Consider the following 26,595-nt stretch of genomic DNA (forward strand, 5'->3'; position numbering starts at 1 on the left):
ATATTTGTAGCACAGAATGAGGCACAACTGTTTAGAATACATTCAGAGGCAATGTTGTATATTTCTGCACCATATTTCAGGAGAAAACAATTTCTATTTCTCAAAGGTCCCTAATGACACCCTCACTGCCAAGTCCTATTACCCTTTCTTAGGCCTCATCCTCTTTGCTGGCACCTCAGCACAGGGAACTGAGTCAGCAAACCTCAGAAGTCTTTCTGCATTTCTTTTTTTACTGAGACAGAGTCTTGTTCTGTTGCCCAGGCTGGAGTGTAGTGGCACAGTCTCGACTCAACTGCAGCCTCCACCTCCCAGGTTTAAGCGATTCTCCTGCCTCAACCTCCTGAGTAGCTGGGATTACAGGTGTAAGCCACCACGCCCATCTAATTTTTGTAGTTTTAGTAGAGACGGGGTTTCACCATGTTGGCCAGGCTGGTCTTGAACTCCTGATCTCAAGTGATCCACCCACCTCCACCTCCCAAAGTGCTGGGATTAAAACAGGCGTGAGCCACCGTGCTGGCCACCTTTCTGCTTCTTTTTCCCTCCCTTTCAAATGCCCCTCAGCTCCGGCTCCAGGGCAACCAGGCTGCATGTCCTCCCTGTAGGCAGCCACCCCCACCCACTGCCTTCCAGGGAACTGCCCTGCAACCAGCTACAGGGTGGGACCAAGGTGTCGCTATCTCCCTGCTGCTGCCCCCCAGATAAGCCTTGGTTCATTTAAGGGTTTCACTGATAACAACTTTGGGAAACAAAAGGAGAGGTCAAAATAAATAGCAGGCAGAAATGAGAGTCTAGAATTGTACAGCCTGACATTTCAGCCTATGGTCCCAAATTCTTCACAGCCTTCACAATGATGAACGGCTAGTACTGGCCTCCAACACACCTCACCAGGTCTGCATCTTTGACTCACTTTTTACAGAAGCAAGCAGCCCTCATTCCTCCCAGACACCTGTGCTTCCCAGCTGGGTAAAGTAGTAATAATAGCTATCATTTATGCTCCAGGGACTATTTTTAGGGCTTTAGTGATTACATTGGAAGATATGCCATGGGGTTTCCCACTTGGTATCCAGTGAGCGATTTACATGTTCAAAGAGCCCATCAGGCCAGGCAGGGTGGCTCATGGGTGTGGTGGCTCACAGGGTCAGGAGGTCGAGACCATCCTGGCTAACACGGTGAAACCCCGTCTCTACTAAAAATACAAAAAGTTAGCCACGCGTGGTGGCAGGCGCCTGTAGTCCCAGCTACCTGGGAGGCTGAGGCAGGAGAACGGCGTGAACCCCAGAGGCGGAGCTTGCAGTGAGCTGAGGTTGTGCCACTGCACTCCAGCCTGGGCGACAGAGCGGGACTCTGTCTCAAACAAACAAACAAACAAACAAAACAAAAAGCCCCTCAGACTAGGGGGCTTCCAAGTTTACTAGGCCCCACCCTGCCCAGAAGTCAGTATTTTGCAAGGGTGAAGGGAGTAGAACCTCCTACTGCCCCTTGAATTTCTCTGCCAGCAAACTAATGGCCACTGCAGTTTTTAGCTCCGAGCACCCTTTTCTGTATCCTCACATTTCTCCTTGCACTTCATTTCTTTTCTCCCCTTTTTCTTTTCCTTGGCAAACAGTTCTACTCTAAAGCCATCTTTTCAGATTCCTCTCCTAGTGCCACTCCCAAATATTGTCTGGTTACTAAACCCTCAGGTTCATCCCAGATATCTGAACCAGTCTCAGAATTTTAGCTGGCTGAGATTCCTCCTCTCCCCCATCCTGCTCTGTGTCTGAGGTCACCAGGGCTACCTGTTATTAAATAAGCCCCCTTTCCATTCTCAATTTGTCGCTCTGGCCCAGGTCCTCACCTTATCACCACCACTTCCCACCTGCCTCCTCTTGGAGAGCTGCCTCTCTCTCCTTCTGGCACGCACCCACTAAAAATGTTCACAATTTAAATTCTTTGCCTGGGCTCCCTCCTTTACTAAACCCAAGAAGCTCTGATTCTGTTCTGTTCAGCTGTGCAGTCCAGGGGACCTCAAAACTGACTGCCAGGCTAAGTCTCTTGGTTTCCCCAGGATCCCCCAAAGGCCCCAGTCAGCTTTTTACCACAGCTTGCTCCTCCCTTCCTCCCTCTCTCCCTTCCTTCTTTCCCTTTCTCCCTCCCTTCTTTCCCTCCTTTCTCCCTCCCTCCCTTCCTCATTCCCCTCCTTTCTTCCTCTCTCCCTCCCTTTCTTCCCCAGTCAGCTTTATCCATAGCTCGCTCCTTCCTCCCTCCCTCCCTTCCTTCCTTCCTTTTTACCACAGCTCCTTCCTTCCCTCTTCCCTCCAAGGCTCAGCCTGTTTTCTTCTTTGATGCTGCCTTCTCTAATCCTGGGGTCTTAGTTTTCCCAGGAGGCAGGCAGAAGGGACAGAGAGGAGGAAATGGCATTTCCTTCAGGCAGAGTTCCTGGTGGACTCCAGTTCTCTGCGTGGAGAAATTCGCCTGGCATGGAGCAGGTGCTCAGCTTAGTACAATGAAAAGCGACTGAATGGAAGACTCCTCAAGGAGCCCGTATGGAACAATTTTGGTTCCAACGATCAACCTACATCTCTGAGAAGCCACAGAGCAGGAGGCGGGTTGTGGCAGAGGCCCCTGCGATGTTTCTCCACCCAATGCCTCTCTCCCACCACTTCTAGATGAGAGACACATCACCTGCCCGCCAGACCCCAAGCTAGAGACACAGCCCACATAACCAGCGAGCAAAATAATTCGTCCTATTTTGCTTAATGTCTTTGAGGAATAAAGATTATAAAATAGTTTCCTAATTTTTAGTTTAGCTGAATAATGGATATCTTTTTTTCAAGGCGCTGAACCAGGAATACTCATTTTCTCATGGTGCTGCAGGGAGGTATTCTACCAATTAAGGCAACAAAAGGATCTTTCTGGCTTTGTAAAAGTCACTTTTACAATATATCCTATTTCAAATATGTGGGAGTATGTGCATTTATGGATACAGAGACTGCACAAAGGATAAGCAATGGGCAAAATATTAATAGAATCTGGGTAAGGGTATATGTGTCTGTACTATTTTTATTTTTATTAATTTTTTTTTAATTTTGAGACGGAGTCTCACTCTGTTTCCCAGGCCAGAGTGTAGTGGCATGATCTCAGCTCACTGCAACCTCCGCCTCCTGGGTTCAAGCGATTCTCCTGCCTCAGCCTCCCAAGTAACTGGAATGACAGGCACCCGCCACCACGCCCGGATAATTTTAGTACTTTTAGTAGAGATGCAGTTTCCCATGTTGGCCAGGCTGGTCTCAAACTCCTGACCTCAAGTGATCCACCCACCTCAGCCTCCCAAAGTGCTGGGATTACAGGCATGAGCCACCATGCCTGGCCCTATTTTTATTTTTTTGTAATTTTTCTGTAAGTTTAAATTTGTTTCCAAAAAAAAAAAAAAATTTATCTTTTCAGAATAGAATCCTCGGTTCTGCCAGTCTGAGTAGAAACAGGAAATCCCACCCAGGTTCCATGAACAATCTTCTTTACACTTTGATTCTGATGAAGCAGGTGGGAAAAGGGGACTTTTGAAGTTCTACTTCCTGTCCTCTGGCCATAAACTTAGATGTGACTCACAGCCTAATTGTGTGTGCAATTCTAAATGGAAAACCTGACTCAAGAGTAGAAAACCTACAGAAAACCTCAGATCTGCTTCAAAAACTCACCTCCAGTATGTGTGCCTTTTCCCCCCCAACGACCAGCAACACTGGATTCACTGCTCCTTCCTATTTTTGTCAAACTGATGGTTGCAAATGGAAACTTGTTTTGAATTGCATTTAAAATTTTTTATTAATTTTTTTTTTTAAGAGATGGGGGTCTCACTGTGTTGCCCAGGCTGAAGTACAGTGGCTGTTCACAAAAGTGATCACAGTTCACTGTAACCTCCAACTCCTGAGCTCAAGTGATCCTCCTGCCTTAGCCTCCCAAGTAGCTGGGACTATAGGCACGTATCATTGTGCCTGGCTACATTTTTTTTTTTGTTCTTCTTGATTGAGCCTAAAGATTTTTTTCCTTTGAATACTGACTACCTTCATTTTTTGTGTGAGCTGCATGTTTTAATCTTTTGTCTATTTCTCTAATAGGTTGTTGGTCTTTCCTGTGCTGATTTGAAAGACTTTAAGTTGTTTAGATTTTAATCTGTTGTCTGTTATAGAGGTTGCGAAACCTATCTATGACGTCTTTTAACTTTGTTTATGGCAGCTTTCACTAGATACACTCAGAGTTTTGACACAGGAAGATGTCTAACTCCTTTCCCTTATGGTTTTTGGGTTTTGTGGCTTACTTGGGAATTCTCTCACCACCCTATCATTATAAAACACGGTCCTTTGGCTTATTTTATAGATTTTTTTAAAAAATAAGGTTGTTTATATCATCTGGATTTTATTTTTATATATAGAATGTGGTATGAACTCAACTTTCCCCCCATATGAATACCCAACTGGCCCAACACTATTGAAACATTATCTGATTCAACGCCTCCTCTATCATAAGATTATATTTCCACATATATAAGAGTCTGTTTCGGGACTATTCTCTTCCTCTAATCACTCCACCTATTTGCATGCTAACAGCATTCTGTTTTAATTACCTTTACGCTATGTTTTAAATGGACCAACTCCATCCCTCATTACTGTTTTCAAAACTTCCTTGCAGACTATACTTCTAGTTGAACTTTAGAATCAGCTTGTCAAAGGTCCATGAAATACGATCAGTCTTCCTTTTGAGAAGTAGCCCTTTTGCAACACTGAGCCTTCTCATCCTGGAAAATCGTAAGGATTTTCCCTGCCTGTGGCTTTCTTTCAGCTCCACTCCTCATACAGTGTGTAGCAGCCACTCAAAAAATACATGTGGAATAAAAATAAGCTTCATAATTTTTATAATCATTTTACATATATTTTATTAAGATCACTGCTATAGAATTTACAGTTTTTGCTGCTACAATAAAAGGAATACTTTTTCCATTAAATTTCCAAACTGGTTGCTGTTGGCACACAAGAAAGCAACTGTTTTTTGTATGTTTATCTTTTTCTTTTCTTTTTTTTTTTTTTGAGACGGAGTCTCGCTCTGCCGCCCAGGCTGGAGTGCAGTGGCCGGATCTCAGCTCACTGCAAGCTCCGCCTCCCGGGTTCCCGCCATTCTCCTGCCTCAGCCTCCCGAGTAGCTGGGACTACAGGCGCCCGCCACTGCGCCCGGCTAGTTTTTTGTATTTTTTAGTAGAGACGGGGTTTCACCGTGTTAGCCAGGATGGTCTCGATCTCCTGACCTCGTGATCCGCCCGTCTCGGCCTCCCAAAGTGCTGGGATTACAGGCTTGAGCCACCGCGCCCAGCCTATCTTTTTCTTTTTGAAGAGACAGGGTTTCATTCTGTCATCCAGGTTGGAGTGCAGTGGTATAAGCCTGGAACTCCTCAACTCAGGTGATCCTCCCACCTCAGCCTCCAGAGTAGCTGAGACTACAGGCATGCATTACTGTGCCTGGCTAAATTTTTTTTTTTTTTTTACTTTTTGTAGAGATGGAGTCTCACTATGTTGCCCAGGCTGGTCTTGAACTTCTGGGCTCAAGTGATCCTCCCACTTCAGCCTCCCAAGTAGCTGGGATTATAGGTGTGAGCCACCACGCCTGGTTTGAACTATCACTTCAAATAGTTTCTTAGTTCTCTTGGGAATCCAGTTCAATAATTATACCATCTACAATAATCCCAACTTAGTTTCTTTCTTTCCAATATAAATACACCTCACTTCTTTTTAAAAATGTTTTACCTTGGCAAGGCTTCCAGAGCTGTTAATACAGCACTGACAGTAGGCATCCTTGATTTTTTCCTATGTAATCTACTACATAAATTACATCAATATCTATGTAAGTAACGTGCCATTAAGTATAACTTTCCTTGTAGGTTTGTGATAGATATCCACTAGTAATAATCTACTTTTAACTTGCTAGTAATTTTTCCCCCTAATTATTAATGGGAACTGCATTTTATTTAATTCTCTTCAGCATCTATCAGCTCAATCTTATGGTTTTTCTTACTGTGGAGGCAGCCAGGTGTGCGCCGAGACTCCGGCTCCACCACCTGCACTGGCTCTGTGACCATGGCCATGAGTTACTTGACCATACTAAGCTTCAGTTTCTCCTGTCTATAAAGTAGGAATAATATCCAAGGCAAGTAAAGAGGTTGGCCCTGTGTCAATAAAGAGTGGACCAATAAATATTAGCTCTTATTAATAAAGATAAATTTCCTAATTTGAGCCCGTTACAGGTAAGGAACAGAGAGGATGGTGAGTAAACTCACAGAAACCAACCATCAAAACTGGGATGGATTTCTAATGTTCACATTTCCATGGCTCATGAACCAATGAGGGATCAGGGGTGAGAGGTGTGAACTCCCTGTAAAATGGCACAACATTGTAAGTATATGTGCAGTTTCCTGGCGAGTTCACAGCTTTTTACAAAGGAGTCTATGTCCCAGAAATGTTAACTGTCTGAGGTGGGGAGGGGAAGGAAGCATAAGACAATGGTTAAAGGCAGATTATCACCGAAAGTTAACTGCTGCGTGGGGGAAGCCAGGCACACGCGTCAGAGGACAAGGCCTCCCCTAATGCCTTGGGTTTCAGTAGATGGATGATGCAGAAGGGAATCCCAAAAGAACTTTCCTGCCATTTGTCTTGAGTTCTCTTTCAAAAGTGTAAATATATAACCATATCACATCTCTGCAGAAATGTACGGACAGACTGCTAAGAGCAAGGAAAAAAGGGCAAACACCCAGCACGAGGGTGCCTGGATGGAACGAAAGCTAAGCCTCGTATGGTTCGCGCTTTCGTGGGCTGAGAGAATAAAAAGATGTCACAGACCAGCCCTGGCTGGTATTTTTTGTTTAACTGTTTTTAAGCTAATTGATTTCAAACCAGTTCATCCCCTACACCTCTAGTACCTTTTGTCGCCAACAAATGGTGATCAGATTGACTCAGTGATAAGAAAACTGTGCAGCTGGGCACGGCGGCTCAAGCCTGTAATCCCAGCACTTTGGGAGGCCGAAGCGGGTGGATCACCCAAGGTCAGGAGTTTGAGACCAGCCTGGCCAACATGGTGAAACCCTGTCTCTACTAAAAATACAAAAATTAATCAGGCATGGTGGTGCGCACTTGTAATCCCAGCTACTCGGGAGGCTGAGGCAGAAGAATCGCTTGAACCTGGGAGGTGGAGGTTGCAGTAAGCTGGATTGCACCACTGCACTCTAGCCTGGGTGACAGGATGAAACCCCGTCTCAAAAAAAAAGAAAACTGTGAATTGTTACGATGGACAAGGAGTGAGCAGGAGCAAAAGAAAATGTGCGGGAAACAGGGCAGACACTAGGTAGGGCTAGAGAGTTCCCAGCTTTTTTATAAAGGGGTCTATGTCCAGGAAGGGCTGGAGAAGGAATAGATGCAGATCCAAAGACATGGCCTTTGGACTTCAGGGAGAGCACAAAAAGGCACCACTCCAGCAACACTTGGGTTCTTCGACTGTGCTTCAGGTATTAAAAATGATTGATATTAATTTTTTCTAAGACATGTTTACAGAAAAAAACTCATAAAAGTTCAAATATAATTACCTTTGTTTCTTTCTGTATGGGACTCCGCAATTTTTGTCCAGTTTGAGGAGTTTGGGATTAGGGAACACGACTCTACTATGCCAATATACCAGTCCTCTAACAGGAGTCACAAAAACACTTAGAGAAAAGCAACAAATACCTTCTTACCTGCCTAGGTGTTCAGAGCTCGGGCTGACCAGGTACATTAGATTCCTGAGGGTATGCAGTGGTTGTAACTGATCTAAATTTACATGCTAAAAAAAAAAAAAGAATTGGTTAATATTTTCAATTATTTAACGAAGTAAAAATTAGTTCACAACCTATTTTTCATACCTGAGAAAAACAAAGGTAAAGAATATTTGCATTCAGTTTCTTCACTGCTCGAGTAAATTTCTGCTTGCTTAGATTTTCGCCACAAAATTCACTGTAAAACAAATATACAATTTATAAAGTTGTATTTTTTTGAGAAAATTGTATGTTAAGATTTCCATTACAATTAGGTATAGCACATACTCTGTGCCCTTTGACTCCTTAGTAAATTGCACTTAAGGACTTTTTAGGAAAACACCATTCCCCTCAGAGAACAATTACACTGCACCTATACACATTACGAAGGCACATACCCTTTGACCAAGCAATTCCACTTCAGGACATTTATTCTACACAAATATCTGCACACTAATGAAATGAAAAATGTACAAGATTATTTCTTGAAGCATCAACAGCAGACTGGTAAGATCTTGACACCTGTACAGAAAGGTAAACTATACAACTGTCATCTGCTTTATGCAGAATGGCAGTCAGAGGCTTACAACAGCCCTATGAGGCCCACAAGATTTGCACCCCATCTTCTTCTCTGCCCTCGTTATTCTATCCAGGACTTTGTAGCTGCCATTCTTTTTGCCCACAGCCTCTTTCCTTAGGGGTCCACACAGCCTGCTTACTCCCTCCCTCCCTCAGTTCCCCTATGACCACACACCTGCCCACTCAAACACAGCAAGCCCCTCTCTCACCACATTCTCTTTCTCTTACCTTTTTTGTTTTTTAGGCAGGGTCTCACTCTGTCACCCAGGCTGGGGTGCACTGGCATGATCACAGCTCACTACAGCCTGTAGCCTCAATCTCCTGGGCTCAAGCAATCCTCCCACCTCAGCCTCCCGAGTAGCTGGGACTACAGGTGTGTGTCACCACACCCAGCTAATTTTTTTTAATTTTTAGTAGCAACAAGGTCTCACTATGTTTCCAGGCTGGTCTCGAACTCCTGAGCTTAAGTGATCCTCCTGCCTCAGCTTCCCAAAGTGCTGCGATTACAGGCAGGCATGAGCCACCATACCTGGCCCTCTCATCCTGTTTCAATGTTCTCCACAGCACTTACTGCCATGTGACGTGCTGTTGATTTGTTTACTATTTATGCTGGGCCCTCCATGAAAATGTGAGCTCCAAGAGGGCAGGGATTATTTTTTTTGTCACCAATGTATCCTCTAGTGCTGGCACACAGTAGGTACTTCATAAATGTTACATAACTAAAAATTTTTAAAGCAAAGTGTGTAACACCATAGTATAGCATACCACCATCTGTGTTTATTTAAAGGCAGAAGATGATGGCTGGGTGCAGTGGCTCATGCCTGTAATCCCAGCACTGTGGGAGGCAGAGGAGGGCAGATCACTTGAGCCCAGGAGTTCAAGACCAGCCTGGGTAACATAGGGAGACCCTGTCTCATACAAAAAAATACAAAATGAATTAGCCAGGTGTGGTAGCATGCACTGTAGTCCCAGCTACTCGGGAGGCTGAGGTGCGAGGATCGCTTGGGCCTGGGGCGGGATGGAAGTTGCAGTGAGCTGAGATAGCGCCACTGCACTCCAGCCTGGGCGACAGAGTGAGACCCTGTCTCAAGAAAAAAGAAGAAAGCAAACTTTTAGTTTTTAAAAAAAATTAAAAAGAATTTTTTTTAAGTGGGAGAAGACAGTAATAATATGTTTATACATGCTTGAAATGCAATGATAGCTGGAGGGTAGTAGGAAGGTTGTAGTGCAAACTGGGTAGACTGTATATCTTTAAATTTTTTGAATTTTATTTATTTACTTTTGAGACGGAGTCTCACTCTGACACCCAGGCTGGAGTGCAGTGGTGTGATCTCGGCTCACTGCAACCTCCAGCTCCCAGGTTCAAGGGATTCTCCTGCCTCAGCCTCCAAATTGCTGGGATTACAGGCACAGGCCACCACGCCCAGCTAGTTTTTGTATAAATGTTTTGAATTTTAAACCATGGGAGTTTTTCATTAAGAAAAAAACAACAACAAACAAAAAGAATTCAGGGCAGGGCACAGTGGCTCACCTGTAATCCCAGCACTTTGGAAGACCAAGGCAGGCGGATCACTTGAGGTCAGGAGTTCAAGAGCAGCCTGGCCAACATGGCAAAACACCCCTCACTCCTAAAAATACAAACATTAGCCAGGCGTGGTGGTGGGTGCCTGTAACCCAGCTACGCAACAGGCTGAGGTGGGAGGATTGCCTGAAACTGAGGGGGAGGTTGCAGTGAGCAGAGATTGTGCCACTGCACTCTGGCCTGGGCAACAGAGCGAGACCGTCTCAAAACAACAACAACAACAACAAACCAAAGAATTCAACAGCTACAATTTAACATATGAGGATCTGCAGCAAACCCTCTGAACATCCTGGTACTCCCCTTTATATTCTCTGTGGTCTTCTCGAAGGCTTCATGTACAATTGTAAGATAATGAAACTAATCTGCACATAAGGCTTTTGAAATTAATCTCAATATTTCAATCTGACCTTCTTTGTCTTGATAATACTTACATTCTTATTTTTGGTTTACTGGAATAAATATGGACAAGATAGAAACCCAAAAGAGCCATGATAAAGATGACATTACCACCTTCAATTACTTGCCTGTTGCACAGCTTTTTGGGAAGATTTACATCAAGTATATGAGACAGAATGTTGACCAGCTGAGTTGCATAGCACAGCGCAGCACTGATGGTGTAGGCAGGGTTACTCTGCTCCATGTCTGCAGTAGGAAAACAACCACCATGTACAAAACCTTAACTCCAGCAAAACTACTAATGAGCCAAGAGTTTATCATTTATGATTTTATCACGATAGCACTGTTACGTTTTAGTGCTTACTCAATAGATGCTCCATGACCAGACATAAATAGTCCCTTTTTTTTTTTTTTTTTTTTTTTTTGCTGAGAGCAATGTAACAGGGCAAATGGGCCTAAATAGACCCAGCATAAATAAAATTAAAGTCTGACCTGCGTGAACCTGATAATGTAATATCAAAACAATAAAGGCCCAACTTGAATGTCACCTCCCCAGAAAGGCCTCTCCTGACAACCCTACAGAAGAGTCATCCCTTCCTCTGTACCCCACTCCACCCAAGGATGCTCCCCTGGTTCCTTCCACGGCACCCACTCAACGGACAGCACCTTGATCATTTACTTGCTTCCTACCTTTCTTCCCTGAGAAGGGCAAAGGGCCACATCTGTCTCGGTCACCTTTTTATCTCCAGCACCCGGCAATGTGCATAACACAAAGCATGAGCTCACTAAATATTTACTGAGTGACTAAATGAACAATCTTTCTCCACCAAAGAGAAACTGCAGGGGTTTTAAAGGGTTTTTCCATCGGGGCCTTTCAATCTCCATTTAGGACTACTAAAACACGTTACAAAGTTATACTCTAAAAATACGGGTCTCAACAGGTGAAATATACTTCTTTAAATAATGTCTTCTGACATAAACAAGGCAATATTAACCCCCAAAAGATGAGACATCTAAAAAATGTTTTCAGTCCATCAAGTGATGAATAAACAACATGTGGCTTATCCACACAATGGAATATTATTCAACCATGAAAAGGAATGAAACACTATACATATCATGTGGATGAACCTTGAAAACATTATGCTAAGTAAAAGAAGTCTGACACAAAAAGCTATATATTCTGTGATTCCATTTATATAAGTTGCCCAGAACAGGCAAATCCACAGACACAGAAAGCGATGTGTGGCTGCCAGGAGCTGAGGGGAAGGGAGAGTGGGGGAATGTGACACTTTCATGCCATGGGGTTTCTGTCTGGGATGATCAAAATGTTTTGAAACAACACAGAGGTGATGGGAGCACAGTGCTGTGAATGTACTAAATGCCCCTGAATTGTTCACTTGAAAGTTATTCATTTTGTTATGTCAATTTTACCTATAACTATCTCTATATACACATTTTAAAGGATATGCTGCTTCTCACCAGGCCCCTGGGTTGTTTTCTTCTCCTCCACCCAGCTGTAGTAGGCAGAGTAGTCCCCATTGTTAGGGAGGCTAATCCAAGGCCCTGTAATGCTGATGCTGGTGTCTCCGTTGTGGTCGTCACAGACCCATCGTCCTGAGAGGTAAGTTGTCCTCCGGGCTTCGGCGAGCTTGCTCACAGTGCTGGAGGTCATGGCACTGTCACTCTCTGAAGACACATCTGCGGGGTCTCTACAAGTAGGAAGACACATACGGATTTCGAGAGAGGGTTTTAAGGGCATGCAACAGACCTGCGAGACATGCTAGAACATCGAAAAGCTGCCTATGAGCACGGGAATTTTACATTACATTTTTATTTTTTATGTTTAGAGATGGGTGTCACTCTGTTACCCAACAGGGAGCGCAGTGACAGAGGCAATCATAGCTCACTGCAGCCTTGACTCCTGGACTCCAGAGATCCTCCTGCCTCAGCCTCCTAAGGAGCTGGGACTATAGGTACCTACCACATCTGGCTAACTTAAAAAAATTTTTTTTGTAGAGATGGGGTCTCACTTTGTTGCCCAGGCTGGTCGTGAACTCCTGGCCTCAAGCAATCCTCTGAAAGTGCTGAGATTATAATCATGAGCTACCGTGACCAGCCAAAGTGCAAATATTTCAGTTGTGAGCCACCATGCCTGGCCAGGAATTTAACTGGAATATATGTAGAAAAGAGCTTGCCATCAGAGAGGAAGATCAAACCAGCTGTATGTGAGGAAAACGGAACCATGAGGTAGGGCTTAACATATTAGGTTCTCAAACTACTTGGTCTCAACACCTCTCTACATGCTTAAAACACTTTGGAATCCCAAAGAACTTTTGTTTATATGGGTTAGATTACTGATACTTACTGAAGTAGAAATACTGAGAAAAACATAAATAATTCATTCAAAAATACCAATAAACCTATTATACATTTTTATGAAAAAAATCTTTTTCAAAACAAAAAATTAGTAAAGAGTGAAACTGTTCTACATTTTTAAAACTCCCTTTAATACTCAAGTCTTTCTGTTGTTCTTTCAAGTAAAAATAGCATCCCACAAAAACAGCAGCTAGTTCAGCATGCAGCTCAGTCTCTCAAGTGCTTTTCCTCGAGCCAGCAATGGTACTTCAGTGTGCAGCACAAGGGCCTTATGCATGCTTCCCATGCCACAGCCAGCCCCGTATTCACAGGTTCCATGTCTCGAACTAACCGAGGGCCGAAAATATTCGGGGGGAAAAAAAAGAAAATAAACAATAGGGCTAGGTGCGGTGAGACTCACACCTGTAATCCCAGCGCTTTGGGAGGCTGAGGTGGGCAGATCACTTGAGGTCAGGAATTCGAGACCAGCTTGGCCAACAGAGTGAAACGCCATTGCTACTAAAAATACAAAAATTAGCTAGGTGTGGTGGTGGGCGCCTGTAATCCCAGCTACTAGGGAGGCTAAGGCGGGAGAATTGCTTGAACCTGGGAGGCAGAGGTTGCAGTGAGCCAAGATCATGCCACTACACTCCAGCCTGGGTGACAGAGAGCGAGACTCCATCTCACAAAAAAAAAAAAAAAAAAAAAAACCAAGAACAACAAAAAATAACAACAAGCCGCTATGATGGCTCATGCCTGTAATTCCAGCACTTTCGAAGGTCAAGGCAGGTGGACTGCCTGAGCCCAGGAATTCAAGGTTATAACGAGCTATGATCACACCACTGCGCTCCAGCCTGGGCAACAGAATGAGACTCCCTCTCAAAACTCCCTCTCAAATGAAAAAGCAAAAAAACCAAACCCACCATAAGAAGTCACAGCAGGTACAAACGCACTGAGGGGGAAGAACATAGTGTGCCTGGGGAACAGAGATGTTCAGTGTGGCTGGTGTGTGGGATGCACAAGGGAAGTGCCAGGAGACGGTACTGGGAAAGCAGGTAGGAAGCAGGCAGACTGGGAAGGGCCTTCTGTGCTGCACCAAATTTAGATTCTGTCCTCTCGGGCAGGGGTTCTTCATATCTTTCCTTCTGCCACAACATACGTGTAAGATAACTGCTACCGCCTGTCACAGATAAGACTGTGGCCAGTTATGAGCTGTACTGCTATGTCTCCCTTCTCCCACAAGAAGTTGAGAGAAATGAAAACAAGAAACCTTATTAGAAGGATAACTTTAAAACCACCAATTTCTTTTAAAAAAAATTAATGGCATATAATAATATACACTAAATAAAATATTAAAACAGCACAGAAATAGTTTTTTTTTCACGTTTTCTCTTCGTGTATTTTCTTTTTGAAAAAATGTCAGCCTTACAGAAAAGTTGCAAGAATTTTAAAGTTTCCCTGTATACACTTTGCTCAACTTCCCCAAAGTATCAATTCAGGAAAATATTACACAATAATCACAACCAGATAATTAGCACTGCTACAACACTATTAACTAATTTATAGACCTTATTCAATTCTCTCCAACTGTCCTGCTAATATCTCTTCTGGGGTTCAGGATCCAAGATCACACATTGCACTCAGCTGTTAGTCTCCTAAAAACTTTCTATTCTGCTCTATTTTGAATCCGCCTTTTTATTTTTCTATTTGCCAACTCTTACTAATGACAAAATACTTAGAGCCAGAGAGTCGCTTCTCAAGCTGGAAGCAGCCGTCAGTCTTTTTGGTTTTTAGGAAGCCAACTCTGGTAACAGACTAAAGGACGGACTGGAGAGAATCGTTATGAAACTAGCAACAGTCCAGTGAGTGTCAGTTTCCAGGAAAAGGTGCTGGAGAGTGAGAGCAGTCAGAAGAGACAGGAAAATCCTCAACAGAGCAGTCTGGTGGCTTGTGGTTGAATAAAACGGAAGCCTTCGGTGGTAGTTTCCAAATCTGCTGACCAGCAGCAGCATCAGGGAAGTGTAAAGATACAGAAGTGTTACAAGATGGACTGGGAGGGTGGAGGGGTGCTCTCTGGAACCTCTATTTCTCAGATGAACAGCCAGATGGGGGAATCACTGTCCTGTCCATCCCACCAGAGGTTATCCATGCACTACCGCCTAAGACTAAAGTCACAGTATTCAGTGCTCGATAACAGTTAACACAATAAGCAGCAGTCACCAGGAAAAATCTAAGTCAACATGTAGTGCCCACCATATCGGAGACCCCAAGCTCCAGATGTTTTCTTATATATTTGGTCATGATTTCTCTGTGAAAAAGGCATTTTTAAATCTCCATTTATCAGACAAGGTAATCAGGATTTTGAGGTCCAAGAACATGCCCCACAACACACAACGAATAAATGGCCCAATATCGCCCATCAGATGGTTCTTTGTTTATTTGAGACAGAGTCTCGCTCTGTCACCCAGGCTGGAGTGCAGTGGCACAATCTTAGCTCACTGCGACCTCGGCTTCCGGGTTCAGGTGATTCTCCTGCCTCAGCCTCCCAACTGGTTGGGACTACAGGCATGCGCCACCACGCCTGGCTAATTTTTGTATTTTTAGTAGAGGCAGGGTTTCACCATGTTGGCCAGGTTGGTCTCAAACTCCTGACTTGAGGTGATCCGCCTGCCTCGGCCTCCCAAAGTGCTGGGATTACAGGCATGAGCCACCACTACCAGCCATTAGATGGTTCTTAATCAAGAGTGAGTCAGCACCTCATCTAGAAGCTCCAGGAGAGTACACAAGCCTGGGCCCCACCCCTCGCCTGGCTGCCTCCCCAGCTCTGTGCAGTGCGTACTGTTTGTTGAAGCAGATAAGACTTATGTTCCATCACCAGGAAAACCAATGACCCTAGAATAAGGCCCAATAAATGAGGTAATGACATACTTTAAAAAGTATTTGGAACTTGATCTATTCCTGGAGTCAAAAGACTTGCTTAATGTACCTCACACCAGTCTTTACTTCCTCGATTGGAAAAATGACAGAGGTGAGCTCTAATATATGGGATCGTCGAAGATTTGCCAGACGCTCATAATGACTTCTTAAGTCAATGGTCTTTTTTTCTACCAGGTCACCAAGTTTGCGATTATGCCTCTGAATCTTCTCCTTTTTCTCTTGGTGCCGTTGTGCTCGACTGTAAAGCTTCTGATTCTTTTCCTTGGTTTTGAGAAGGCCTTCAGAATCTAAAATAAATAAATCACACCCAACAATTATCTTTGCAAACAGTTCCTGTGTACTGCAGAGCTCCGCCCTGCAAGCACACGTGTTTTCCCTTGCAATCTAAACTGAAAGAAAAACCTCAATAAAATCAACTAATGTTCACTAAGTGGAAATTCGGAGAGTTTAGTTCAAGTAGATATTACACATAAAGCAAAGAGAATCATGATTAAAATGACTCTGGATCTCTATTTGTAATCACCATTAGTAAAAGGAGTCACTCAACGACTATTGAGTTTAAGTTTAGCACAGGAAGGACCTAATTTTCCTACAGTGCGCACCAAAGAATAGTCGTGTTGGGCAGAAAAGAGATCTAATTTAAGTTTGAAAAACTTACTGGCTATCTGATTTCCTTACAAACTTCTTAGGTGTGCCTTGGGCTATCATCAGAGAACCCAGGTATAATCTCACAGCAGGTGGTCATCCAGTAGAGGAGAAGGGCAACAGAAACAGCCCAAGAGCTCTGCAAAGTCACAGTGGAGTGTGGCAGCCACCAGCAGGGTGGGTGGGAACATATCTGGTGAGGTATCCAGAACACACATGCCCAGCATTTTAAGCGCTGGTCACACAACCACGAGGAGACATACACTTGTCCTGTCAGACGTAGGTTCTTTCTGTGGAGTTCCTTCGGGTTCTGGATCTTACACCTGCTAGGGCTGCTGGGCTGTAGCTAAACTTCACTTGAATGACAAAAACAAGCTGTCAACTTTCAGACAGATACCTAGGAGCTGCTTAGGCAACTTAAACCCAAGTTCAAAATCAAGTTCATTATTTTTCCAGGAACATCTTTTCCAGTTTCCCTACTTCAAGATTATGTTTGACTTGTCCACTGCCTAATCAACCCCTTGATGGTCAATTCCATTCCCAGTCCAAGTCTTTCTATCGAGGCCTTTCTTTTCATTCCTACTATCACAATCCTAGTTAACGCTCACCAACACTCTGCCTATCTCCAGCATGGCTCAACTCCAAGCCTTCATGCCCTCTTTCACTTGCTCAACCTTTACAAATTATAGTCAATGCTCAGTGTTTCTCCACTGCCTGTCTAACACAGAGCAAACCCCTCAGCCTCAAGGCCTCTTCCAAATTGGTACATATCCCACAGTTCCCCTCTGCATACCCTTCGCTCTAGCTGTACTCAACTGCAACATATTTCAAATCCTTTCTGTAAGATGGAACCACCTGAATGCATGGATGGATGAATGCTGAACCAGTCATCACTCCCTAACTCTCAGGCTATCTATTTGCTCCTGTTTTCTAAATGTTCGAATTTTACTCATTCAGGGAGGCCCCCCTCCATAAACATTCCCTAGACCTTTTGCTCCTTGGCACCCTACGGTAATGTGTTAGGACTCCTCTGATGGCACATAGCTCTTGGTTCCTCACATGAGGTCCCACCGAAGCCTTGCTGTCTCCTAACTAGGGTATAAAAGGCACCTGATAAATGTCTGTGGTCCCAATCACCCTCCCACCCTCTTTCACTGAGCACCACTGAACTTAGGTATTTGGTTGCATGTATGAGATTTCTGACAGTTTTTTATTTGAGATGGAGTTTCGCTCTTGTTGCCCAGGCTAGAGTGCAGTGGCACAATCTCGGCTTACTGCAACCTCCACCTCCCGGGTTCAAGTGATTCTCCTGACCCAGCATCCCGAGTAGCTAGGATTACAGGCACAGGCCACCACACCCAGCTGATTTCTATATTTTTAGTAGAGATGGAGTTTGACCATGGCTGATCTTGAACTCCTGACCTCAATGTGATCTGCCCGCGTTGGCCTCCCAAAGTGCTGGGATTATAGGCGTGAGCCACTGCACCTGGCCGATTTCTTACAGTTTTGAAACAACTATCAGCCAGGTGTGGTGATGGGTGCTTGTAATCCCAGCTACTTGGGAGGCTGAGGCAAGAGAATTGCTTGAACCTGAGAGGTGAAGATTGCAGTGAGCCGAGATCGTGCCACTGCACTCCAGCCTGGGTGACAGAGCGAGACTCCATCTCAAAACAACAACAACAACATCTCTTTGCCATCCTGCTCAATGTGAATGTCCTAAAGGTTCAGTCTCTTGGTTCCATCACGTGCTAACTCATTTTCATTATCTTTACCGAGCTCTTTACAAGTGCTGAAATGAATCTATCCAGCCATGATCCTGAGTCATACAGTGGTCAGAATTTTGGGGGAGGATCCATTTCAAATTTATTATCATGACCACTCGCAGGTGGCAGGAAATCATCAGTCACCCCATCTGCACTCAGTGCAGACTCAGCACCCAGTCATCCTCTCTCCCCACCATCTCCCCATAAACATCAAAATGTTTGGTGCTGTATAATCTACTCTTGCTTCTTTAGATAAGTAACTCTGACTACAGCACAGATCAACTCAACACTGCAATTGCATATAACCTAACTTCCCTATCTATGCCCTATCTGTATTATACCATATATCATGAAATCTTAAGTCAAAAGATTCTAGAGAAATAATTCATCAGTCTCTACAATTTATAATGTGTGCCCTTTCGTGAATACATGGCATAATTCAACAACAAGCTCTTAAGCATGAGTTCAAGCATAGTTTCTGGAATCCATTAACACCTTTAAAATTGTTTGCAAATTTTGTAAGTCTGGTCTAGAGGGTGGGAAGGAGACTACATGTACATTCTAAAAGAGCAACAGTTCCCAACCCTGGCAGGTCATCAGAACCACGTGGAGTAGTACTACTCAAAGTGTGGCTTCTAGACCTGGGCCCATCTGTAAACTGTTACCGGTCATGAGGAGAGGAGGACAGAAGTACAGAGTAAGCACATGGAAGCTATTTTCTTCAACATGGCGATCTGACATTGCCATAACATTCAAGCATGTGATCATTTTCCTAAGTCCAGGATAGATCCTAGGGTTCTCTCTCTAGATTTTAAAAGGGTCACCAGGTAACTGATGATTTGCTAGGGATGGAAACCACTGTTATAGGGTCCACTCCTTTAGATCTATGTCTAATTCTTTGTGGTGGTTGTTTTTGTTTTTGGGAGTTAGGAATGTGTTACAAAGAGCTGATCAGCGCTTTTAACTTGCTCATCAGAGAAACACACATGCTCAGTAAATTCAGCAATTTCAGGAGGTTCACAGATGCCCGGTGACAAAGCCCTGAATATCACGGGAAGATGAGGAGAGGGTGAACTAATGTTAAGGAATGGGTTTTTTTGTTGCTACTGAACCAGAGCCTTTGGAGAATGCATACAAGACTGGGTGGAAAGTAGGTTCTATATAGTTCTGTGCACTGTTCACTGAGCTGCCCTAATTGTCTAGTTTAGTAATCCCGTGAAACTCCACGTGAGCACTTTATTAGGACAAATGTTTTCAGCGGAGGCTTTACACCATTACATGTCACTATAAAAGACTTGCTTCTGGAAGCAATGAGTAGACAAGAAACAGAATTCACGAGGTCTGATGGTGACTCATTCTAAACTTTAAACAGTGATCTTCAGAAATTCATGGACTGCAGCTTGCTGCTGGCGCTCATTTAATGTTACATAAACACGCTCTTTGAGTCTGAAGTAAATCTGATTTTCAATGTGAAAATAAAATATAAAAACTGTTTTTGCCCGGGAGGCAGAGCTTGCAGTGAGCTGAGATTGCGCCACTGCACTCCGGCCTGGGTAACAGAGCGAAAAAAAAAAAACAAAAAAAACCTGTTCTTGGAGTTATTTCTAAACAGAACTTGTCTCTAACCCTAATGTAACAGAAATGCATATGATGTTACATTAGGATTAGAAACAAGAGTATTCCTGGGGCAAGTGGGAAATGGGTTAAGGATGTAGGATTTCTAAGAGAATTCATTTTGACAACGACCTATGATAAAGTATAAAGTGTACAAATATGAGGTAAAATTAATACAGATTACAATGTGGAGACTCACTAAGGGAAAAAAACCAAAAACAACAAAAACAACATTCTGTGCTTCTGGCATGAGCCAATAATTATTACAAGTGAGTACCAAGTTAGACTCTGAGCTTCCTGGTAGCCAAGGCAAATAGGAACATATATTCCTTAACTTTTTTTTTTTTTTGAGACTGAGTTTCGCTCTTGTTGCCCAGGCTGGAGTGCAATGGCACGATCTCGGCTTACCACAACCTCTGCCTCCCGGGTTCAAGCGATTCTCCTGCCTCAGCCTCCCAAGTGACTGGGATTACAGGCGCCTGCCACCACGCCTGGCTAAGTTTTGTATTTTTGGTAGAGACAGGGTTTTGCCATGTTGGCCAGGCTGGTCTCGAACTCCTGACCTCAGGTGATCCACCCACCTCAGCCTCCCAAAGTGCTGGGATTACAGGCATAAGCTACCGTGCCTGGCCAACTTTTTTAATTGAGAAAAGAATCTGGTTATTTAAGGCCTCTATAATTGTGTATTTAATTTTTAAAAATTCCTTATACAAATGTTTTACAAGGAAAGATGAAGGCGAGTATCAAAATTCTCCAAGTTGCCACTGCCCCACCCCTCCCTCTCTTTCTGTGTCCCTCTAGTTTATTAATCCCATGAAATTCCACATGGGCACTTTCTAGGGCTGGAAGGAAGGACGCAATATACTTACTTTTCTCCATTTCTTCGTTTCCTTTACATATTGTTTGTTTTAACTGTTCAATCCTCATCTTGCAGGACATTATTTTCCATCTCTGAAAAAAGCATGTAATAAATATCACAAACGTTGGTCTCCTATGATTAATATGATTATCTACCTGGGATCACTGCTTGTTTTCAGATATGTCAGAAAACATAATGAAGAAAAAGACCAATATAATTATGTTTGTTATAGCTTTTGTAACTATGGAACATTACGAAAAACAGAACAATGTTTTTCTAGTTCAATGAAAAGAAAAGAGAAATTAGGCCGGGTGTGGTGGCTCATGCCTGTAATCCCAACACTTTGGGAGGCCGAGGCGGGCAGATCACGAGGTCAGGAGATCAAGATCATCCTGGCCAACATGGTGAAACCCTGTCTCTACTAAAAAAAATACAAAAATTAGCTGGGCATGGTGGCACATGCCTGTAATCCCAGCTACTTGGGAGGCTGAGGCAGGACAATCGCTTGAACCAGGGAGGCGGAGGTTGCAGTGAGCCAAGATCGTGCCATTGTACTCCAGCCTGGCAAGAGTGAGACTCCGTCAAAAAAAAAAAAAAAAAAGGGAAAGGGAAATTACACGAAAAAAATTCACATAGCTCTTTTGTATGTATCAGTAAGCAAAGAGAAAAAAGTTGAAGGACATTGTTTAAACCCGCTCTACTATATAGCTACTAGCCACATGTGGTTACTTAAAACTCAATTTAAATCAAAAATCAAAAATCAAAAATTCAGTTCCTTACTCACACTGCCCTCATGTCAAATGTCTGACATCACACATGGCTAGTGGCTACTGGACTGAACAGTGCAGATACAGAAGTCAAGCATCATCACATAGGGTCCTACTGACACATGGCTCCAAACCTCTAGTTCTAGTTACTGAGGAGATGGTTAACATAACCGAGTCATCTCACCCAATAAGCAAACAGTACTTGCAAGTTAATAAAAATGGCAAAAAACATTATTTTTTCAGTGCATAACTCAAGTAAGATTTCCTAAAAAAGCCTCAGAAAATTACATGAAACATGAAATTGCCTCTTTATATTACCAGAAGTTAGGTTCAGCATCCCCTAAAGCAGCAGTCCCCAACCTTTCTGGCACCAGGGACAATTGTGGAAGACAATTTTTCCACAGACAGTGTGGGGGATGGTTTACAGGGATGAAACTGTCCCACCTCAGATCATTAGGCTTTAGATTCTCATAAGGAGTGCACAAGCTAGATCCCTCCCATATGCAGTTCATAATGGAGTTTGCATTCCTATGGGAAACTAATGCCACCACTGATCCGACAGGAGGTGGAGCTCAGGCAGTAATGCTCACTCGCCCTACTCACCTCCTGCTCTGTGGCCTGGTTCCTAACAGGCCACAAACCAGTAGCTTGTTGCCTAGGGGTTGGGGACCCCTGCCTTAAAGTGAACAAAGGATCAATAAAAATAGGATCTATGGCCTGGTGCAGTGACTCACACCTGTCATCCTAGACTTTGGGAAGCTGAGGGAGGCACATCACTTGAGCTCAGGAGTTTGAGGCCAGCCTGAGCAACATGGTGAAACCCTATCTCTACCAAAAATAAAAAAAATTAGCCAGGTGTGGTGACATGCACCTATAGTACCAGCTACTAGGGAGGCTGAGGTGGGAGAATCGCTTGAGCCCAGGAGGCAGAGGTTGCAGTGAGCCGAGATTGTGCCACGGCACTCCAGCCTGGGTGACAGAGCAAGACTCTATCTCAAAAAAAAAAAAAAAAAAAAAAGAGGGGATCTACTAGTTAGTTAAGAGGGGATCTGCTAGTTAGTTAAAAAGAATGAATATTCTCTAATGCCTCTGTAAATGTGGAAAATTAAAAGCTTAAAACAATGCTCAAATGTTTATGGTGTTACACTTATCTAAGTAGTCCGATGGTAAGAGATACAGAACAGATTACAGGGATGTTATGGTGAGCGAAACTCTAACCTCTAGAATAGAGTCAGACATTCAAAAACAGATCCACAGGGACTGAGGGGTTCAGAAATATATCAGATATGACCAATGCTCAATTTTAAAAGGTAGTAAGAGTCTTTAGAAATGAATATTGAGGTCTTAGATAGAAAAACTAGAAACATGACAGAACTCAGAAAAATCTTCCACAGAACATATTTTGTTTACTAAAACATTCAGAGTTAAAATAAGCAAAATTCACTTCTATCACAAATTTTAAGTATAATGAAATGTATGAATAATGTTTACTGTTGTGAAAAAAAATTACACATTACAGAAGAAAAACAGAAAATGTGACTGTTAGCCTGACTCCTTCCCATTTCTCAGGGGTAATCTTTAAAATTAAAGTTTAATGTGTATCTTTTCAGGGTTTTGTTTTTTTTTTTTTGAGTCAGGGTCTCACTCTGTTGCCCAGGATAGAGTACAGTGGCATGATTACAGCTCACTTCAGTCTTGACCTCCCTGGCTCAAGTGATTCTCCCACCTCAAGTGATTCTCCCACCTCAACTTCCTGAGTAGCTGGGACTCCATGCCTGGCTAATTTTTGGTTTTTGTTTGTTTGTTTGTTTGTTTCTGTAGATGTGGGGTTTTGCCATGTTTCCAAGGCTGGTTTTGAATTCCTGGGCTCGAGCAGTCCATCTCGGCCTCCCAAAGTGCTGGGCTTACAGGCATGCGCCACAACACCCAGCCCAGATTTTATGAGTCTATTTATATTTAAAATACATACTCACATAAATGGACTCATACTTCATCCTAGTTTACTTTTTTTTTCATTAATAAATACAACTTGGACATCATTCCACAGCATGTAGACTGACCACATTCTTTTTACCAACTACACAGTATCATAACTTTTTTTTTTTTTGAAATGTCTTGCTCTGTCGCCCAGGCTGGAGTACAGTGACACAATCTCGGCTCACTGTGACCTCCACCCCCCAGGTCCAAGTGATCCTCCTGCCACGGCCTCCTGAGTAGCTGGGATTACAGGCATGTGCCACCATGCCCGGCTAATTTTTGTATTTTTAGTAGAAACAGCATTTCACCATGTTGGTCAGGCTGGTCTCGAACTCCTGGCCTCGTGATCCGCCTGCCTCAGCCTCCCAAAGTGCTGGGATTATAGGCGTGAGCCACCACGCCCAGCTCAGTATAATTTTTTATCTCATCCAGATTGATGAACATTTATTTATATATTTAGCTTCACCATTATGCTATAATCAGCTTTTTTTACCCATAAATCTCTATTCATGAGTATTTCCTCTTTTTTTTGAGAGTCTCACTCTGTCACCCAGGCTGGAGTGCTGTGGCACCATCTCGCCTCACTACAACCTGCCTCTCAGGTTCAAGCGATTCTCCTGCCTCAGCCTCCCGAGCAGCTGGGCTTACAGGCGCCTGCCACCATACCCGGCTAATTTTTGTATTTTTAGTAGAGACGGGGTTTCACTATATTGGTCAGGCTGGTCTCGAACTCCTGACCTCGTGATCTGCCTGCCTCCGCCTCCCAAAGTGCTGGGGTTACAGGAGTGAGCCACCGCGCCTGGCCCTTTTTTTCTTTTGTAATTGAGATTTCATTGGTTGTGCCGAAGATCAGTACACAGACATTGCAATTTGTACCCAATTCTTTTTTTTTTTTTTTTTGAGACAGAGTCTCACTCTGTCGCCCAGGCTAGAGTGCAGTGGTGCAATCTCGGCTCACTGCAAGCTCTGCCTCCCGGGTTCACGCCATTCTCCTGCCTCAGCCTCCTGAGTAGCTGGGACTACAGGCGCCCGCCACCGCGCCCGGCTAATTTTTTGTATTTTTAGTAGAAACGGGGTTTCACCGTGGTCTTGATCTCCTGACCTTGTGATCCGCCCGCCTCGGCCTCCCAAAGTGCTGGGATTACAGGCGTGAGCCACCGCGCCCGGCTGTACCCAATTCTTAATATACGTACCAAAAATCTAAAAGCCATGTATTTTAATTCTTTTTTAAAGTTATTCCAGTGACTTTCCAGCTTAAAATCTGGAAGCAAATTTTCCTTATGAGGTCATCAAGTACCAGTATCTTCACACGTTGATAAGCTGTTACGTATGTCCCACCAATTCACAACCGAATAGCATGTACACTACATATTCAAATTTTCAATCTTTCACAGCACAGTATCAAAGTTATTAGGAAAACAGGACTACCACGACCAAAGAGCTCACAGAGTGCACGAAATTCTGACAGGGAGAGCCATCATCAAGGAGCGGTTTTCTTTAGGAAACAGTTCTACTAAAAAACAACATGGGAACAGATGTTCAATACATTAAATGCAGGACTGTGACTCCATAGTGCCATTTAGTATGCTTGGCATTACAGGATATAAAAATTAACCCCCAACTATGGAATGTTAAGCTGACACCCAAGACAGTCAAAGCCTCCCATAACTCAATATCCCACACTATCTTCTGGTTGTACCAAAAAGTAAACAATCAGAGAATGATTCCACCTCTTAAAAAAAAAGCACCGACACTTAAAAGGGGCTCTCCTCAGTTTTAGTTTCTCGTTTTCTGCAGGTAAATCTTCAGTTTCTTGGTTAGCCACTTCTGACTTTTCCCCCTTTGCTCCCCTTTTCCCTTTTGTTTGCACTTTTTTGTCTGAAGATTTATCCTTTCCTGCTGCTTTCTCAGCTTCATTTCCACTTCTGCAGGAGCGAGTTCAGCTGATAACCGTGCAGATCTCCTCTTGGGCTCTTCCTTTGTGGCCCCTTCAGTGGAATTGACCTTCCTCTTGGGCATGCTGGCTGCAGGGAAGGCAGGTGCCGAGCGCCTACGAGGCACGGCGCCTCTAGAGCCTTAGCAAAGCTGGGCTGCCTGGCTGCTGCCACGCCTTCCCCAAACTCTTTAATTGTTAAATTTTTTTTTTTTTTTTTTTTTTGAGGAAGTCTCACTTTGTTGCCCAGGCCGGAGTGCTGTGAGGCAATCTTGGTTCACTGCAGCCTCTGCCTCCCAGGTTCAAGTGATTCTCCTGCCTCAGCCTCCCAAGTAGCTGGGATTACAGGCATGAGCCCTTGCACCTGGCCAGAAGTTTTAAACTGTTATGTAATCTGTCAAAATGCTTTCCTCTATGGTTTATAAAGGTTCTCCCCACTCTAAGATTATGTAAATACCCATCCATATTTTCTTTGACACATTTAATCATTAATCCATTTGGAGTGTGTATGATAAATAATTTTTGCAAAAAAGGATAATAGCCCACTGTTTTTGTTTTTCTATGTCAACACCCCAGATTTCAAAATCATCCTTTATGATGGCTCCATAATTAATTGCCGATACCCCATTTTTGGTAACTAGACAAAATATTTGAGAAGGCCACGCTACAAGTGGATTAAGTAGAGGACTGCCAAATATGATTTTTTTAAAATTTTAATTAAAAATGATTTTATAAGCTCTACCAATTTAAAAACATGTAGCCCCAAGAAAAAGAACATGTATTACAACTTACCAACTGATCTGTTATCCATTTTCCTTCCATAGCTTTTAACACTCTGTAAGGAAAAGAGACAGAAAATAAGTTCCCGAAAATAATAAAATTCTAAGTTCAAAAATGTAAAATCAAACACTTTTAAAATTAAGTTCTCAGAAATGGCTAGAAATGTTAAAATGGGACTTAGCATTTAAAGTGTTTTCCAAATTCCCTGTTCTCTGCAATTTTTTTCATCTCCTTCCTTTCGTAGTTCTGAACATTGCTAAGAGCCTTTCTACAAACGTCCACAATAAATCTGCCTAACAGTCTTAGCCTTTGTCCTCAGTCATCATCAGTAACTGCCATCTGTCCTAATTCACAGTAATAGTTACAAGAGAATTAATGATCTAATAGTTCCCAACGAAATGATACATGCCAGTATCTCCAAATACTGGTTCTATGGAATAAAATGTTCTATGGGAAAAATAAACTTTTTGTGTTTGAGGAAGTTAGGGAAATTACAGAGTTAAATAAATTCAAGCAGGTTTCTCTAATACAGAATATCCTGTTAGATTTAAACTGCTCATGAATGTGTTTATCAGACCACTGCAGACTCTAGAGAAGCTCG

The 26,595-nt window shown here is 43.3% G+C and overlaps 1 protein-coding gene across 1 annotated transcript in view; it reads right to left on the bottom strand.

Annotated features, from left to right (window-relative positions):
• ATG14 (autophagy related 14) overlaps positions 1-26,595 on the bottom strand; it is a 46,815-nt gene that overhangs the window by 4,022 nt on the left and 16,198 nt on the right. Inside the window, exons 3-9 of the mRNA XM_025393012.1 lie at positions 26,007-26,049; positions 20,548-20,629; positions 15,706-15,943; positions 11,844-12,073; positions 10,490-10,607; positions 7,913-8,003; positions 7,748-7,833 (exon numbers count right to left, since the gene is read on the bottom strand). Coding sequence (XP_025248797.1) covers positions 7,748-7,833; positions 7,913-8,003; positions 10,490-10,607; positions 11,844-12,073; positions 15,706-15,943; positions 20,548-20,629; positions 26,007-26,049 — 888 coding nt within the window. The remainder of the gene's footprint in view (positions 1-7,747; positions 7,834-7,912; positions 8,004-10,489; positions 10,608-11,843; positions 12,074-15,705; positions 15,944-20,547; positions 20,630-26,006; positions 26,050-26,595) is intronic.

The sequence above is a fragment of the Theropithecus gelada genome, chromosome 7b (assembly GCF_003255815.1).
Source record: "Theropithecus gelada isolate Dixy chromosome 7b, Tgel_1.0, whole genome shotgun sequence".
Lineage (NCBI taxonomy): Eukaryota > Metazoa > Chordata > Mammalia > Primates > Cercopithecidae > Theropithecus > Theropithecus gelada.